This window comes from Leucoraja erinacea, chromosome 1, assembly GCF_028641065.1.
Source record: "Leucoraja erinacea ecotype New England chromosome 1, Leri_hhj_1, whole genome shotgun sequence".
NCBI classification, from domain to species: Eukaryota; Metazoa; Chordata; class Chondrichthyes; order Rajiformes; family Rajidae; genus Leucoraja; species Leucoraja erinaceus.
The window spans coordinates 114,680,139-114,698,601 of NC_073377.1; the positions used below are offsets into that span (position 1 = coordinate 114,680,139).

At 45.4% G+C, this 18,463-nt stretch overlaps 1 protein-coding gene across 2 annotated transcripts in view; it reads left to right on the forward strand.

Annotated features, from left to right (window-relative positions):
* fam13a (family with sequence similarity 13 member A) overlaps positions 1–18,463 on the forward strand; it is a 229,745-nt gene that overhangs the window by 39,073 nt on the left and 172,209 nt on the right. For both annotated transcript variants that reach the window (XM_055641629.1, XM_055641636.1), the window contains exon 4: positions 10,225–10,396. In XM_055641629.1, coding sequence (XP_055497604.1) covers positions 10,225–10,396 — 172 coding nt within the window. The remainder of the gene's footprint in view (positions 1–10,224; positions 10,397–18,463) is intronic.

An 18,463-nucleotide genomic window follows, 5' to 3' on the forward strand; every position in this document is an offset into this window, starting at 1 on the left:
TATTGTACTCTCTGTACACACATGACTGTGTGGCTAGGTTCAGCTCCAACTCAATAATTAAGTTTGCTGATGACACTGTGGTGGTGGGCCTGATCTCAGACAACGATGAGAAGGCCTACCGGGAGGAGGTGGCTGATCTAGCACTCTGGTGCCAGGACAACAGCCTCCTCTTGAACATCAAAAAAACTAAGGAGCTGATCGTGGACTTTAGGAGGGCACATCATCCGAGGACGTACACTCCATTGAGGATAAATGGGGATCCTGTGGATAGGGTGAGCTGTTTTAAATATCTGGGAGTCCACATCTCTGAGGATATGACATGGTCATCACACGCCTCAGCACTGGTGAGTAAGGCAAGGCAGCGCCGTTACCACCTCAGGCAATTGAGGAAATTCAGAGTGTCTCCGAGGATCCTCCAGTGCTTCTACGCAGCGGCGGTGGAAAGCATATTGTCCGGAAATATTACCATCTGGTTTGGGAATTGCTCTGCCCAGGACAAGAAGGCTCTGCAGAGAGTAGTGCGTTCGGCCAAACGCACTATGGGAACTTCACTCGCCCCCCTGCAGGAACTGTACATCAGGAGGTGCAACTCCAGAGCCAATAAAATCATGGGAGACCCCTTCCACCCCTGCAACGGACTGTTCCAGCTGCTACGGTCAGGCAAACGCCTCCGTTGCCATGCTGTGAGAACGGAGAGGTTGAGAAGGAGTTTCTTCCCAGAGGCCATTCAGACTGTAAACTCCTATCTCACCAGGGACTAACTTTACTGAACGTTTTTCCTTCCAATATTTAATATGTAAAAGAATATGTGTGTGTTTATGATTGTGTTTATAGTTTGTTTGGTTGTTTGCACTTGTTTACACTGCACATCTCGTATGTGTATGTGACGAATAAACTTGACTTGACTTGACTTGATCAGGCAGGTGCAGGGAATCTAAATCCTCTGCTTGGAAGAGTTGCATAATCTTGAAATGAAAGCCAGTTCATTTAAAGTAAAACCAGGATCAACATTTATGCATTTAGTTTAGATTAGTTTATTGTCACGTGTACCTTGGTCCAGTGAAAAACTTTTGTTGCATGCTAGCCAGTCAGTGGAAAGACAATATATGATTACAATCGAGCCATCCACAGATACATGATAAAGGAAATAACGTGAATAACACTAAGTGCAAGATAAAGTCCGATTAAAGATAGTCCAAGGGTCTCCAATGAGGTGGATAGTTCCACACCACCAGATTCAGGGACAGTTTCTTCCCAGCTGTTTTCAGGCAAATGAACCTTCCTACATCCGACATTAATAGGAATCTGCGAGGCACCATTTTCACAGAAAGGGTGGTGGGTGTATGGAACAAGCTGCCAAAGAAGGTAGTTTAGTCGGGGACTAATACAATATTTAAGAAACAGTTAAACAGGTACATGGATAGGACAGATTTGGAGAGATATGGACCAAACGCGGGAAGGTGGGACTAGTGTAGCTGGGTCATGTTGGCTTGTGTCGGCAAGTTGGGCCAGAGTGGCCTGTTTCCACACTGTATCACTCTATGACTATAAACAACTAGAGAGCAATCCTGAGCTACTATCTACCTCATTGGAGACCGGGCTATCTTTGATCGGACTTTACTGGATTTTATCTTGCATTAAATGTGATTCATATTTTTTCGCTGACTGGTTAGCACGCAACAAAAGATTCTCACCAAACTAACTAAACTAAAGTTGCTCAGGACGGCTCTCTAGTTGTTGGTTGGAATGTTCAATTGCCTGATAACAGCAAGCTGATACTGATCTGAACAAAAAGATGTTGGAAATACTCAGTGGGTCAGGCAATATCGATGGAAAGAGGAACAGAGTTAATGTTTCGGGTTAACGATGAAACACTGATTCCATTCGGCTCTCTGCAGTTACTGCCTGACCTGCTGAGTGTTTGCAGAATTTCCCTTTGTTACCACATGTACACATAGAAAACTGCAACCTTATCGCACCAAACAACAATTTTAAGTTTTTGAGTGGAAAGTTGGGGAGGCACGGCGGTAGACTTACTGCCTTACAGCGCGAGAGACGCAGGTTCGATCCTGACCACGGGTGCTGTCGTTGTGGAATTTGTACGTTCCCCTTTGACCACATGGGTTTTCTCCAGGTTCTCCGGTTTCCTCCCATATTCCAAAGACGTACAGGTTTGTAGGTTAATTGGCTTTGGCTAAATTGCCCCCAGTGTATAGAATAGTGTTGTTAAGGGCCTGTCCCACGAGCGAGTGATCCCTGTACAGGGCGCCTGCATGCGGCGAGCGCGACCAAACCGGAAGCGGGGGCCGTGTGGAGGTCGAGTGATCCCATACAAGTTGACGTGAAGTTCGAGCGAAGGCGTACGCCGTCAAGACGCTGTGTACGGCTTCGAGGCGGCGCGTACGGCCTCAATGCGGCGCGTACGGCCACAACTCCATACGGCTCCGGCGATCGAAGTGGGACCGGCCCCGCGAGGCCGTACGGCTCAAGCGACCACGTTAGGTCGTGCTAGCCACATGCAGTCGCATGCTGGTGCGACAGCCCCTTTAGTGTGCGGGGTGATCGCTGGTTGGCGTGAACTCAGTGGGCCGAAGGACCTGTTTCCACGCTATATCTGTAAAGTCTAAAGTTAAATTTTCAAGGGGAAGTAAAACAGTCTCAAAACAAAACTCTGATATGAGACTTAGGTATGAGAGTACAAAATGTTGGTGGAACTCAGCGGGTCAGGCAGCCTCCATTCTGGAGAAAAGGAATAGGCGATATTTCAGGTTGAGATCCATCGTCAGATCCTCTCAGTATTCGATAATTTCCTGAAAGCATAAGGGATAACGGCAATAACCTAGGAAATAATTTTAAGTGCGATAGCCGTGTCATTTGTTTTCAAAGCAGTTCTAGTATTGTGACAACATAACAGCAGTGGAAACATTGATTCCTGGCCAGCAAAAATGCACCTCCTGGAACAAATGATGATGTCCTCCTCCTCCTCCTCATCTATAAATACCAAGAAAGGCCCATGGTGCAAGGATCATGAGAATGGCTCTCCACAGTCATCACCTTGACCCTCAGCTCCCTGTATCATCCAGACCTGTGTTCCTTCTCTCTTTTTGTAGGAAGGAACTGCAGATGCTGGTTTAAACCAAAGATAGGCACAAAATGCTGGAGTAACTCAGCGGGACATGCAGCATCTCTGGATAGAAAGAATGGTTAACATCTGAAGAAAGGTCTCGACCCGAAACATTACCCATTCCTTCTATCCAGAGATGCTGCCTGACCCGCTGTTACTCCAGCATTTTGTGTCTATCTGACCCATTTTATTTCTGTTCTTTGCATGTGACCGGCCAAGGCATTAACAACTGGCATATGGCACAAGATTAGCTGGTTGCTTGGCCAACTTAAACAATCTTGGCAAGTTGAGACTTGCCTTGACTATTTCTGTATCCTTTGTTGGGCCAAGAAAGGGCGTTGCAGTGGTGTAATGGTACAGTTGCTGCCTCACAGCGACAGAGACCCGGGTTCGATCCTGACCTTGGGTGCTGACTGTACGGAGTTTGCATGTTCTCCATGTGCCCGCGGGGTTTCCTCTGGGTTGCTCTGGCATTTGGGGTTGCAGTGGTAGAGAACTGACTGGATGGTACAGTAGGAGTAAACGGCTCCCTCACAAGCGCCTAGAGAGGCTCAGTGGGGAATTTAGGAGATTGAGAGGTGATCTTATGAAACAAAATTCTTAAGGGGTTGGACAGACTGTAGGAAGATTGCTCCCGATGTTGGGCAAGTTCCAGGACAAGGGGTCCAGCTTAAGGATAAGGGGGAAATCCTTTAAAACCGAGATGAGAAGAACTTTTTTCACACTCTGAGTGCTCTGGAACTCTCTGCCCAGAGGGTAAGGCCAGTTCATTGGCGATATTGTAGTTAATGTGGCCTCTGTCAAATGGAGAGAAGGCAGGTACGGGATACTGAGTTGGATGCCCAATAGTGAGAAAGTGGGATAACCATAGAGCCAGTGTAATCAATGTATGAAGAGGATTCCATGCTGTATCTCTGAAATAACTTAAATCCTAACTTGTTTCATTTGTGTAGATGGTTTATGCATGCAACCTATAATGTAGCTACCTCAATACCACTAACCACACCTTAGTTAAACCTCAGTATAATTGTGATATCTTCCCCTTGCTCCTCCCCTGGATCCAGTACGTCTGAAGACTAGATGCAATCAGTACTGGGACGTGCCTTACATGTGCCTTTATTAAATACTCAGTAAAGTTGCAAGTGTGTCCGACTTGACTTCTTTACAATTTGTAAAAAAAAAACTCATCAGTTAAATGCATCTGTTAAATTATCTAACTTGTCAGTCTGAAGAAGGGTGTCGACCCGAAACATCACCCATTCCTTTTCTCCAGAGATGCTGCCTGTCCCACTGAGTAACATACTTACTGCTATAGTGCGTCTTTTTCCATTACACTGTTCAGACATAACACAATTGATGAATTAGGGAATGCCCTTTGTATTATGTGGGCAGAGATGGTTATAACATAATTAGAGCATCACTTAAACGTCACAGTGCAAATTGACAAGTAGAAAAAAAACTGTCTTTGAAAAAGAACAGCCTAGAGGTAAAAAAAAACTGTACCCTTGTAACCTACCTACAATCAGTGTCATTGTTACATAACATTCACCAAATGTGGCCATTGTAGTGGACAAACAAATGCTACTTTTGAGACCATAATACTCTATTAAAAAAATATGATATATTAGTATTTTTAGCTTGCAGTAACAAAAAAAACTTGTTTTTAAATCCTGTGAGGAAAATTGTTGTTTTTTTAGCTTAGCTTATTGTCACATTGTCACTGTACAGTGAAAAGTTTTTATTGTGTGCTATCCAGTCAGCAGAGAAACTATACTCTCTAGGCCTCTAATCCCTTTTCCCCCTTTGACAGTACAGGTATCAGAGGTTATGGGGAGAAGGCAGGAGAATGGTGTTAGGAGGGAGAGATAGATCAGCCATGATTGAATGGTGGAATAGACTTGATGGGCCCAATGGCCTAATTCTACACCTATTCCTTATGATCTTATGAACATGGTTCTTGTAAGGTGATTTTCTACACACAAGGTTTCTTAGGAACGCAATCAGTGTGGTATACATCCATACTACAGGCTTCCTTCTGTTTAAGTCATAGGAATGGTGGTGTTGGATGCAGGACATTTGCTCATCTGGCAACTTTTTGATCCGTTGCTAACTAGACCTCAGCTGAAGCCATGAATATTGTGCTGTGGAATGTATGACACACCCATTTGTTTGGGCTAATTCTTTCTATATTCTGGTCAAAACTGACAGCAATGGGTGGAATCTTGTGGCAGATCCAAACTTATCTTGGAGAGGGTTCCTGTGGAAATCCAAGAGTGAGAGGGAAAGGGGAAATTACTGGGAATTTTGAGAACAGAACCGTAATTTTTTGATGGCACTAGGCTAGAGGCTGTACTCGCTGGAGTTTAGAAGGATGAGGGGACTTCCTTATTTACACTTACCGAATAGTGAAAGGCCTGGACGGAGTAGATGTGGAGAGGATGTTTCCACTAGTTGGAGGGTCTAGCACCAGAGGGCCCAGCTTGAGAATAAAAGGATGTTCCTTTAGGAAGGAGATGGGGAGGAATATCTTTAGTCCGAGGGTGGTGAATCTGTGGAAGTAATTGCTACAGATGGTTGTGGAAGCCAAGTCAATGGATATTTTTAAGGCAGAGATTGACAGATTTTTGATTAGTAAGGGTGTCAAGGGATATGGGTAGAAGGCAGGAGAATAGGGTTAAGAGGGAAAGATAGAACATCCCATACATTGTTCAAAGTAGTAAGAATCCTGCACCATTAGCAACTCAAGTAGGTAGCGTGGTAAAGAAGACCTTTGGTATCCTCGCCTTCGACGGTCAGTGCATTGTATAAAAATCATGAAGTCATGTTGCAGCTATATAGGACTTTGGTTAGGCCACATTGAGAGTACTTTGTACGGTCCTGGTTGCCCCAATACAAGAAGGACGAAGAGGCTTTGGAGAAGGTGCAGGTTTACCGGATTGCTGCCTGGATTAGAGGGTATTAGCTTCAATGAGAACTTGGATTGTTTTCTCGAAGATGCCTGACTAAGAGGAGAGATGTGATAGAAGTAAATAAAATTGTGCGAGGCTTATAGATAGGGTAGACAATCAGAACCTTTTTCTCAGTGTGTAGATGTCAAGGACCGGGGTGCACAGCGTTAAGATGCGAGGGGCAAAGTTTAAATGAGATACGCGGGGCAACTTTTTACACAGAGGGTAGTGGGTGCTTCGAACGTGCTACCAGGCAGGGTGGTGGAGGCAGGTGTGATAGTGGTGTTTGAAAGGCTTTTAGAGAGGCACGTGGATATGCAGGGATTGGAGAGATACGAATCATGTGCAAGCAAAGGAGATTAGTTTACGTTGGCGTCATGTTCTGCACAGATATTGTGGGCCAAAGAATTTGTTCCCATGCTGTATTCTATGTGTAAGAAAGAACTGCAGATGCTGGTTTAAATCGAAGGTAGACATAAAACGCTGGAGTAACTCAGCGGGTGAGGTAACATCTCTGGAGAGAATGAATGGGCGACAGCTTCTCTCCAGGGATGCTGCCTCACCCACTGAGTTACTCCAGCATTTTGTGTCTACCTGTATTGTTCTATGTTCTACTTTGATCTCTAGGTATTTGAAGTATATATTTGAACTCTAGAGGACTTGTCACAAGTTCAATATTTCAACCGAGAACATTTACAATAGACAAGGTTGTATGGGTTGATTCCAATTTTCCTTCATGCGGTGGTAGCCTGGAGAATTTGCTTTCAAAGTTAAATTGTTTACATCCAATAATTTCCTGTCTTGTGATAATATTGTTTTATTTTCCACGCTGTTATCTCAACCAAAGCATAATTGTATTGACTTGTTGGGTGCCAGGACGTTGCTAAGTGACCTTGTTCAAGAAAGAAGTGACTAACTAACCCTGCAGTCCACAACAACTGTCTTCAGACAAAATTAAAATGAAAAGCTGATCTTTGAAATCCTCAACAGCAAGTCCTTAGATACTCTGGGATTAACTGAGGGGAAGGTTGTCTGTATTTTGGTATCAAGGCTCGCAAAATAACCCCTTCCATTGGAAATCATCCTATTTTCTCTCTGATTTATTGGGAAAAGATTAATTGTGTTGGACGGCTGTTTTTTATGCTGTATTTGTTTAATGGGTATTTATATTATATATATATATATACATATACATATATATACATATATACACATATATATACATATATATATATATATATATATATATATATATATATATAAAATATATGTATGTGTGCGTAAATGTGTATGTGTGTGTGTGTGTCAGGCACGTGCCGTCAAGGTAGGCACTACCTACCCTGACTAAAATAATAAAATGGTAATTATTAAATATAAATAGTAAAGGCACGGGAGAATAATGCCTACCTAAGAGATCGATCTCTTAGGTAGGCATAATTCTCGGTGCCTTTCATCCGCAGTACATGTCACACGCGAAGGTCTGTGCAGCTGACGTGCCGTCGACGCTGCTTCAAGCCGTCAATTTCCAGGGTAATGAAGGCAGCTGAAATTCTGCCTTTGCAGCATGGACTGTGTACTGTGCAGGTGCAGCAGCCTACTGCGCATGCGCAGCGCAAGTTTCTTGGTGGGTTTTTCAAACATGGATTGCCATTATCTTAAGAGTATCTTAAGAAACAAAGAGAAGAATGGAGTTCGTGTGCAAATGATGTGGTAAGTAAATTTCTTTGAGCTATATGTTTTTAAATACCGTATTTCCCGGAAATGAAGGCGCTATTTTTTACCCAAAAATACGGCACGAAAATTTACATGTATCTTGGAAGCCGAAGTTGGGAGGTTGTTAGCCAAGAAAGATAGACTTGGCTATCGCTCAGTACAACAACATCAAGAACGATGTTGTTGTACTGAGGGATAGCCAAGTCTATCCCTCATTGCTGGCAGCTGATGGGAAGCGGCTGTAACAGGACAGCGCCGCTGAGGAGGGAAGAGTTCCTTTCACAGCGTGTGGGGAGTCTGGCCCGGGGTAAAGTTGCGTGGAGGGCAGGAGCGTTGAGAAAGAGGGGGTCGGGGATCATGCCAGCAACTCACTTGCCGGGACGCTCCGGGTGCGGAGCCATTGCATTGTGGCCGGGGGGAGAAGTAGCTCAAATGGCTGCGAGCAGCCGCCGGGACCTGACATCGGAACTGGCCACCACCTCAGTTCCTTCTGCCCCCACTCACCTCTCCGTCTGAAAACCTCTCTCCTGCCACTCGCCGGCCTCACTCATGTCAGCCGCTTCCCGCAAATCCTTAAATTCCGACAGCGCGATCAAGGGACCAATTGAGGTTACTCAGCTGTCGGAATTTAAGGATTTGTTTATTTATATATATATTTAAATAAACACATACATTAGTATGTTTATATATGTGTGTGTATGTGTAGGTATATATATGTATGTATGTAGGAAAGAACTGCAGATGCTTGTTTAAATTGAGGGTGGACACAAAATACTGGAGTAACTCAGCAGGACAGGCAGCATGTCTGGAGAGAAGGAATGGGTGACATTTTGGGTCAGTCTGAAGAAGGGTCTCGACCTGAAACGTCACCCATTCTTTACAGAGTACTATGTTTACATATACTGTGGGGCTGCTGCAAGTAAGAATTTCATTGCTCTGTTTGGGACATAAAAATAAAATACTCTTGACTCTGAAATGCACATGGTTGGAATATCTCAGCACATTTCAGAGCATGGGATTAGTATCTGTCGAATTTGGACTTAATTTAACAGCAAGGCAGGTATAATTTAGATAAAGGGACTATCTTAGTTTTACAGCACAGCACAGAATTGTATGTCCATAATGTGTGTTATTCAACAATAAATTTATATCAGGCTCTGTTATCACGCAGTTATTTTTGTCAATGAAATTGCGCATTCCAGCTATTGCAACAGTTATTGCAAAATAAAATCACAAAGCAAAAGCTTGATAGATTTATTTTGCACGTTTTATACATCCCTGTGAGACTGTCCTCAAAGTGCTTTAATTTCAGGTGAAGTGATTTTAAAGTTCCATTGTTGAACTATAGGAAATGCAGCAAACTCACGTATAGACCCGAAACGTCACCTATCCAGTCCCCAGATGCTGCCTGGCTGGCTGAGTTCCTCCAACACTGTGTGATTTGCTCAAGATCCCAGCATGTACAGTTCCTTGTGTCTTCAACTTACAAAGATATGTGATAATGACTAAAGGCTGAGTGGTCTATTGGCATGGTTCTATCTTCTTTAGCATTATATGGGTCCACCAACGATTTGCCGGCAACTGGTGGTCCGGTGCCTCCTTTAATCTGAACAAAATTATGAGACCGAGCGCACATAGAATCCCTCCCGGAAAATGTGGTGCCCAGGCCAGATGTGACGGGGCTCTGGAACTCTGACCCAGCCGGACGGGCAAATTCCTTCCCGTTGCCAACTTCAGCGGCCGACTTTGCGGCCAGGTATCTTGGTCCCAGCAAAACGGATAATACGGCAAGGCCCTGGAACCAAGTGTACTGGGAAATCGATTGTGAATCTGTACAATTTTGGTATTCCCACTGCAAAATACATCACACAGACCAGACTTCCCACCATTTACTCCCTTCACCCTGCTTCGGAAAAGCAACCTACTTAATCAAAGAGATTGTCCCACCCCAATCATTCCTTCTTCTCCCCGTCCAGCAGAAGGCACAGAAGATTGAAAGCACACAGCAACAGACTGTAGAACAGCTTCTTCCCCCTCTATCACCAGGCCGTGAATAAGATAAAGTGCTGTCTGGTTCAAGTCTACCCCTTTGCGGAATTAGATTTAGTCTATGGAACGTCTAATAGAATGGTGAGAACTATATTCAAACTATATTCCATTTACTCAAAATGGAAATACAGGACAACATGGAAGCAGAGTAATTTGGGCAAATTCAGGGGGACACTGGATAGGGCATTTGACGGGAAATTAAATGTAGGGATATAGGGAGAGAGCAGGAAGTGGGATTAATGGGATTGTGTCATTGGCAGCTGGAATAAATTTAATCTGCCTTTGCTATTCCAGGATTCAATCTGGATTCAATCAATTCATCAGAGACATGTACATATATAATTATCTTTACTCCAGCTCATAGAATGTGCTTTCTTGTTTACATTCCAGACCACGGCGGGAGTCGGGAAGAGTTACAAGCGCTTCTGAAGCAGCTTCCCGAAGTGAATTACGGTCTGCTGAAGTTTCTGTGCCATTTCCTGACTCGGGTGGCTGCTGCCCACAGGAGTAATCGAATGACTGTCTACAACCTCGCCACAGTCTTTGGCCCCAATGTCTTTCAGTAAGTCCAGTGTAAACTATCACATTCAAAAGCTTCCTGTTAATTGTTTTGATTACAGAAGTAACACAGTTTAAATGCCGAAGGTAGACACAAAAAGCTAGGGTAACTCGGCGGGTCAGACAGCATCTATGGGGAAAGGGAATTGGTGACGTTTCAGGTCGAGACCCTTCTTCAGACTGGAGAATGAAGAATTAGTCTGAAGAAGGGTCTCGACCCGAAACATCACCTCTACCTTTTCTCTAGAGATGCTGTCTGACCCATTGAGTAATGTCTGGTTTCAACCAGCATCTGCAGTTCCTTCTTGCACAATTTAAATGCCTCTAGATTATAGATGTTCATTTTGAACTGCACAAAAATGTTTAGTTTAAGGGGCCTGTCTCACCAGCATGTGACTGCATGCTGCGAGTGCGACCAAACGTGGTGGCTTGAGGTGTACGGCCTCACGGGGCCGGTCCCACCTCCAACCGCGGAGCCGTATGGAGCTGGTCCCGACATCATACTCACCAATCAACTGGGCAGGAGGCGGGCCGACTGAATTTAGACGTTGCATGGCGTCGGGCGGTTTACGTCATCACGCAACGCCACGTGCTAGGCGTACGTCGTCCAGACGCTGCGTACGGTGTCCAGACGCTGTGTATGCCGTCGAGACGCTGCATATGCCCGTCGAGGCGCTGCGAACGGCCTCAATGCGGCTGCGGGCCAACAGGCCGTTGCCGCACGGGATATTTGGACAGTGTCAGTTTTTTGGAGCCCCGCGTGATGTGCATACCAGCTCCGCACAACTCCATACGGCTCCGGCGATCAAAGGACCGGCCCCGCGAGGCCGTACGGCTCAAGCGACCACGTTAGGTTCCATGGTACTTATTGTCACATGTACCTAGGTAAAATAGTGATTTTATTTTTTGCATACAGTTCAGTAAAAATCTTACTACGCATAGGCACAATCATACTTGAGTACAAGAGTGTTAGATCGTAGATGACACTGAGACCGTACAGAAGAGTCGCCACGTTTCTGGCACCAACTTGGGAAAAGGCAGGAGAATGGGGTTGAGAGGGAAAGATAGATCAGCCATGATTGAATGGCATAGTAGACTCGATGGGCCGAATTGCCTAATTCTGCTCCTATGACATGAACTTGCACCCTTCAGGTTTCCAAGTTCTTAAAAATGTAGAGTCTTAATGGCCATAAAGGTCTGTTGTCCCAGCGGCAGCACTGGGTCAGTTTTGCTGGGTCGGTTTTGCTTGTCGATGGCCTCCACCGCTGCTCCGCCACACCGTGCCGCTACAGGCCGTGTCCAATCCACAAGCTCAGCCTCTGTGGGACCCCAGGCAGCATCTGATCCCCACATGGATCCCCCATACAGCATGGAAACAGGCCCGTTGACCCACAGGGTCCACAGCGACCAGTGATCACCTGTTCACACTAGTTCTATGTCATCCCACTTTCTCATCCACTCCCTACACACTAGGAACGATTTTACAAAGGCCAATTAATCTACGAACCCGCACGTCTTTACAATGTGGGAGGAAATCGGAGCACCCGGAAGACGTGCAAACTGCACACGGACAGCACCTGAGGTCAGGATCGAACCTGGGTCTCTGGCTCTATGAGCTGGCACTGTGCTGAAGGCACTCAGTGGGCCAGGTAGCATTTGTGGAGACAGACAACATTTCAGGTCAGGCTCTTTTCTTAAGCTTTCTTTATACTGAATCAGCCTGAAGGAGGGCCCTGACCCAAAACGTCACCTGTCCCTCTACAGATGCTGCCTGACCCGCTGAGTACCTCCGGCATTCTGTGTCTTGCACAAGATTCCAGCATCTTCACTTCCTCGCGTCTCGACGGCCAGCATGGCAATTGTTAGACAGCAACATTCATTCTTATTTCCCTGGTTTTAAAGATGTATAATTTCAAAATTGGGGGCAGCAACCTGAATCCATGGATTACTAGCCAAGGGCTAGTTTCCCTGGTATTTGCTGTCATCATTATTTATTGTAAGCAGCATCTATGGAGAGCTAATGAAGGGTTGAAAGATTGTAGAAGGGTTCCGACCCAAAACGTCGCTGATTCTTTTTCTCCACAGTTGCTGCCTGACCCACTGAGTTACTCCAGCACTTTAAGTCTATCTTCGAGAGAGCAACAAAGTCAATGTGCCAGAACAAAAATGAAAGTTTCCAACAAAGTGTCTTCAATCTGAAACATTCAGTCTCTTTCTTTTTTCACGGATGAGATAGAAACATAGAAATTAGGTGCAGGAGGAGGCCATTCGGCCCTTGAGCCAGCAACGCCATTCAGTATGATCATGGCTGATCATCCAGATTCAATACCCCGTTCCTGCTTTTTCCCCATATCCCCTAATTCCGTTAGCCCGAAGAGCTAAATCTAACTCTTTCTTGAATACATCGTGAATTGCTAAGATTCACAACTCTCTGGGTGAAAAGGTTTTTCCTCATCATAGTCCAAAATGGCCCACCTCTTATTCTTAAACTGTGCCCCTGGTTCTGGAACCCCACCCCCAGATCCCTAACCTGCTGACCCCTTTCAGTATTCTTTGTGTTTATCTCAGATTTCCAGCATCTGCAGTAGTTCCCAGAGTAGGTTCACACCCCATTAGATAGATAGATAGATCCTTTATTGTCATTCAGACCTTACGGTCTGAACGAAACTATGTTGCCTGCAGTCATACACAGAATCAATAATAACAAAACATACAATAAACACCAATTAAACATCCACCACACACATTAGCTTGCCTGATAGTATCAGATCTTGGAAGAAGCCAAGTGACTACTGGAGGAGAGGTTAACAAGCCCCCAGGTATCTGGGCAGAGCACAATGGTAGATTTGTCAATGGAAAATTGATACCAATTTAGAAATGTTCAAGGAAACACACCTCGAGTCAAAGGCATGCCGTTGTGCACCTTGGAGAGGGGACACATTTAGCAAAAGATGATTTTTTTTTTCAAATGATTCATATCTGGATTAGAGGGTACTAGCTATTAGGTGAGATTGGACAAAATTTGATTTGTCCTCCAGAACGTTGGAGGCTGAGGGGAGATCTGCTGGAAGTATATAAATGTGTGAGAGGTGTAGATCAGAATCAGAATAAGGATCAGATTTTATTCGCCAAGTATGTTTTGCAACATACGAGGAATTTGACTGGGCAGGTCAGTTATACAATTAAAAGCAACAAATCACTCAAAAACACATTTTAACATGAATATCCACCGCAGTGACTCCTACACATTCCTCACTGTGATGGAAGGCGAAATAGAGTTCAAGTCCTTCCTTTTGTTCTTTCTCGGTCGTGGGCCTCGAACCCCCGGACGATCTTGACTCCCGTAGCCGGCGGCGTTCGGGCCCTCCGCGTCGAGGCGTTCAGCTCCTGCATCCCCCGTGCTGGGCGATCGAACCTCGTGTCATGGCTGGTCGAACTTTCTGCGGCGTTGGAGCTCCCGACTCGGCCTCTCCCGAGACTGTGAGCCCTTGATGGTAAGTCCGCAGGCCGCGGTGGGAGCGATCCCAGGCAAGGGATCCGTTCCGATGTTAAGTCCGCGCCCCGCAGTGGGGCTCACGACAGTCCAAGCCGGCTCCCAGCTCCAGTGATGGTAGGCCGCAGAGGTCGGAGAATGTGATCTGAAACTTGATCACCTCTCCGGGAAGGTAAGAACTTGTTTCCCCCGATCCCCCCCTCCCCTTCCCCCACATAAAACAAACTGAAGAACATAAAAACAAACTTTAAACAGACGCTAAAAATAACAAAAAGGTGAAAAAATCTCCCCGGCGCCCCTGATGGTCACCTGATAGGATAGACAGTCCAAAGTTTTTTCCCAGGATGGAAGTGACAAACACTAGAGGGCATGACTTTATGGTGAGAGGGGCAAAGTCTAAAGGAAATGTGTGGGGCAAGTTTTTTACACAGAGGGTGGTGGGTGTCTGGAACACACAGTTAGAGGCAGTGGTGAACACAGAGTGGCATTTAAGAGGCTTTTACATAGGCACATGGATATGCTGGAAATTGAGGGGTATGGATTACTTGCAGATGAGATTAGTTTATCTTGGCATTATGTTTGGCAAAGACGCTGTGGCCTGAAGAACCTGTTCCTGTGAAATTACCTGTCTCAACTATCTCCTCCAGCAGTCCATTCCATATACCTACCAACTTAAGCGTTAAAACGTTGCCTCTCGGCTTCCTATTAAATCTTTCACCCCTCACCTTAAACCCATGTCCTCTGGTTCCTGAAAGCATACCCTTGATAGTATTAATTTAAAGTTGAAATCATGAACAAAACTATTGGTATGACCTCATTTGTCATATTGTAGTAGCTTAATGGGCCTGTCCCACTTAGACGATTTTTCAGCAGACTGTCGGCGACTGTCAAGTTGCCGGCAGTTGCCTGAAAAACCGGGAACTTGAACGGCGACTGTCAGAGTGGACCACACACAAACACAAACACATCGCAAAGGCAGGGGCCAGGGCAAGCGGGGGCGTGCTGTCTGAAATTCACACGGTACAAAGCCAAGGTGATACAGACACACACCGCGATGAACAGGAGATTTGGCGCTGTAATTAAGACGGTTAGCACAGTGTACGATAAGTCCTTGAGAAGGGGGGGAGAGGGGGGGAGAAGGGGGGAAAAAGAAGTGGAGACAACTTTTAAGAAGCCATACAACTTTTAATAAGCCAGAGATACACAGCTGTGAAGTTCGGCGGACATTTAACATTACCGGTCGGTTATCCTTGGTTCTGAAAAGTCCTGCTTACTTTTTTTTTCCCCAATGAGACAATGAAAATGACCGGTCAGTAAAGGCGATTAAGTAAAACTACCTATGACTACGTACGACTACCCATAACTACATGGCGACCCCACTACAACGGCACCTACGACTAGAGGATTATCGATTTTCTCCATGACGACCAATTTTTGGTCGCAGAAAATTTTTCAACGTGTTGGAAAATTTGCGGCGACCATACTGGGGCCACGACTAGTTCCCAGAATGCGGGAACTCCTCGCGCCCATGAAGGAGACTCACCAGAGACCACCAGCGAACACGTGGTGACCATGTGGCGAGCATTTGGCGAGCTCAGAGTCTCCTGCACTCGCCTAAAAATTGCCCTAAGTGGGACAGGCCCATTAGAATATGGATACAAAGAACAATATGTGAGTTTATAGGAGGAAGACTTAGAAGTGGCCAGGTGGTCCAGTGGTAGAGTTGCTGCCTTCCAATGCCAGGGACCCGGGGTCATTCCACACTACGAGTGCTGTCTATACGGAGTTTGTACGGTATAACCGTGCCCTCTGTTGGTTTTCTCCGGGATCTCCGGTTTCTTCCCACACTCCAAACATGTAGTTGTTTGCAGGTTGATTGGCTTGGTATAATTGTAAATTGTCCCTGATGTGTGTGGGATATCGTTAGTGTACAGGGATCGCTGCTTGGCGGGGACTAGGTGGGCCTGTTTTTGCTCTGCATTTCTAAACTAAACTAAAGATGAACTTTGGAATGTAGATAGTTGTGCAACACAATGAGATGCAGCGTGTTCATGAAAGCAGTACGTTCAAGGAAAACTCTTATCTGGAAAACCAGTGCACATAGTACGGAATTAACAATAGAGATTAAATGATTCTCCTCTCCACAGAATCTCTCCTTATCTACAGAAAAAACTAGATAACTCTTTTGTCGAGAGGGGGAATTAGAGGTTATAATGATAAGTTCAGGAGGGTTGATTGAGTGCTGCACATATCACAGTTGTCTTTGGGATGTTGAAACCATGAATTGACATAGCCCTGAAATTCAGTGAGGAGATGGGGGGAGGGTTTCACTGCATTTTCCGTTTCATCCTGCTGTGTTTTGGGGTGTGTAGGTGATTACTGCTGATAGTTAGGAGACTGTGAGATACTGCTATAAAGTTTCCCAAGGTTCTCTTGTGTTAAATATTTCCGAGTCTTTCGGCTGCATGGTGGCACAGCGGTAGAGTTGCTACCTTATAGCGCTAGGGACCCGGGTTTGATCCTTTATACGGATGCTGTCTGTACAGACTTTGTACATTCTCCCCGTGACTGCGTGAGTTTACTCGCTCTGCTCTGGTTTCCTCCCACATTCCAAAGACGTACAGGTTTGTTGGTTAATTGGCTTCGGTAACATTATAAAATTGTCCCCAGCGTGTAGGATAGTGTACAGTGTACGGTGTGATTGCTGGTCGGCGCGGCCTCGGTGGGCCGAAGGGCCTGTTTCCGTGCTGAATTTCTAAACTAAACTAAAGAGTGTTACACCATAGAACAGTATAGCACAGGAACAGGCCAATATTTATCATACAGTTGGTCAAAATGTGCTGGAGTAACTCAGCGGGTCAGGCAACATCTTTGGAGAAAAAGGATGGGTGACATTTCAGGTCGGGACCCTTCAGACATTCACACAGTTCTTAGCTTATCGCAAAGTTTCTGGTTGCTGACTCAGTTTTGCAAGTAATTGCGACAAGAGTACATAGAACATAGATAAGTACAGCACTGAAACAGGCCCTTCGGCCCACAAGGTCTGTGGTGAACATGATTCCAAGCTAAGACCGTTTCATCTGCCTGCACATGATGCATATCCTTCCATTCCTTGCATTTTCCTGCACTATCTAAAAGCCGATTGAATGGCACCATTGTTTCTGCCTCCACCACACCCCTGGAAGCACGTTCCTGGCACCCTCTACCCTCTGTGTAAAAAGCTTGCCTGAACATCTCCGTTAATCATTGTCCCTCACACCTTAAAGTTAAATACTTCTAGTTTATGACATTTTCTGGGAAAAAAAGGTTCTGACTGTCTACCCTATCTATCCTTTTCAGGCTACATATGACACCAAACAGCGTAAGAAGATATACATAAGTCCCTAAGTTCATAAGTCAGAGGAGCTGAATTAGGCTGATCTATCTTTGCCTCTCAACCCCATTAACATAGAAACATAGAAATTAGGTGCAGGAGTAGGCCATTCGGCCCTTCGAGCCTGCACCGACATTCAATATGATCATGGCTGATCATCCAACTCAGTATCCTGTACCCGCCTTCTCTCCATACCCCCTGATCCCTTTAGCCACAAGGGCCACATCTAACTCCCTCTTAAATATAGCCAATGAACTGGCCTCAACTACCTTCTGTGGCAGAGAATTCCAGAGATTCACCACTCTCTGTGTGAAAAATGTTTTCCTCATCTCGGTCCTAAAAGATTTCCCCCTTATCCTTAAACTGTGACCCCTTGTTCTGGACTTCCCCAACACCGGGAACAATCTTCCTGCATCTAGCCTGTCCAACCCCTTAAGAATTTTGTAAGTTTCTATAAGATCCCCCCTCAATCTTCTAAATTCTAGCGAGTACAAGCCAAGTCTGTCCAGTCTTTCTTCATATGAAAGTCCTGACATCCCAGGAATCAGTCTGGTGAACTTTCTCTGTACTCCCTCGATGGCAAGAATGTCTTTCCTCAGATTAGGAGACCAAAACTGTACGCAATACTCCAGGTGTGGTCTCACCAAGATCCTGTACAACTGCAGTAGAACCTCCATGCTCCTATATTCAAATCCTTTTGCTATGAATGCTAACATACCATTCGCCTTCTTCACTGCCTGCTGCACCTGCATGCCTACTTTTAATGACTGGTGTACCATGACACCCAGGTTTCGTTGCATCTCCCCCTTTCCTAATCGGCCACCATTCAGATAATAGTCTATTTTCCTGTTTTTGCCACTAAAGTGGATAACCTCACATTTATCTACATTATACTGCATCTGCCATGCATTTGCCCACTCACCCAGCCTATCCAAGTCACCTTGCAGCCTCCGAGCATCCTCCTCACAGCTAACAATGCCCCCCAGCTTCATGTCATCTGCAGACTTGGAGATGTTGCATTCAATTCCCTCGTACCCCAGTAGTCACAGTCTGCCATTGTGAAAAGGACCCGCTTACTCCTACTCTTTGCTTCCTGCCTGCCAGCCAGTTCTCTATCCACATCAATACTGAACCCCCAATACCGTGTGCTTTAAGTTTGTATTTATTACATGTTTTTCCTCTACCTGCTAAATTTTTGTAAGGTG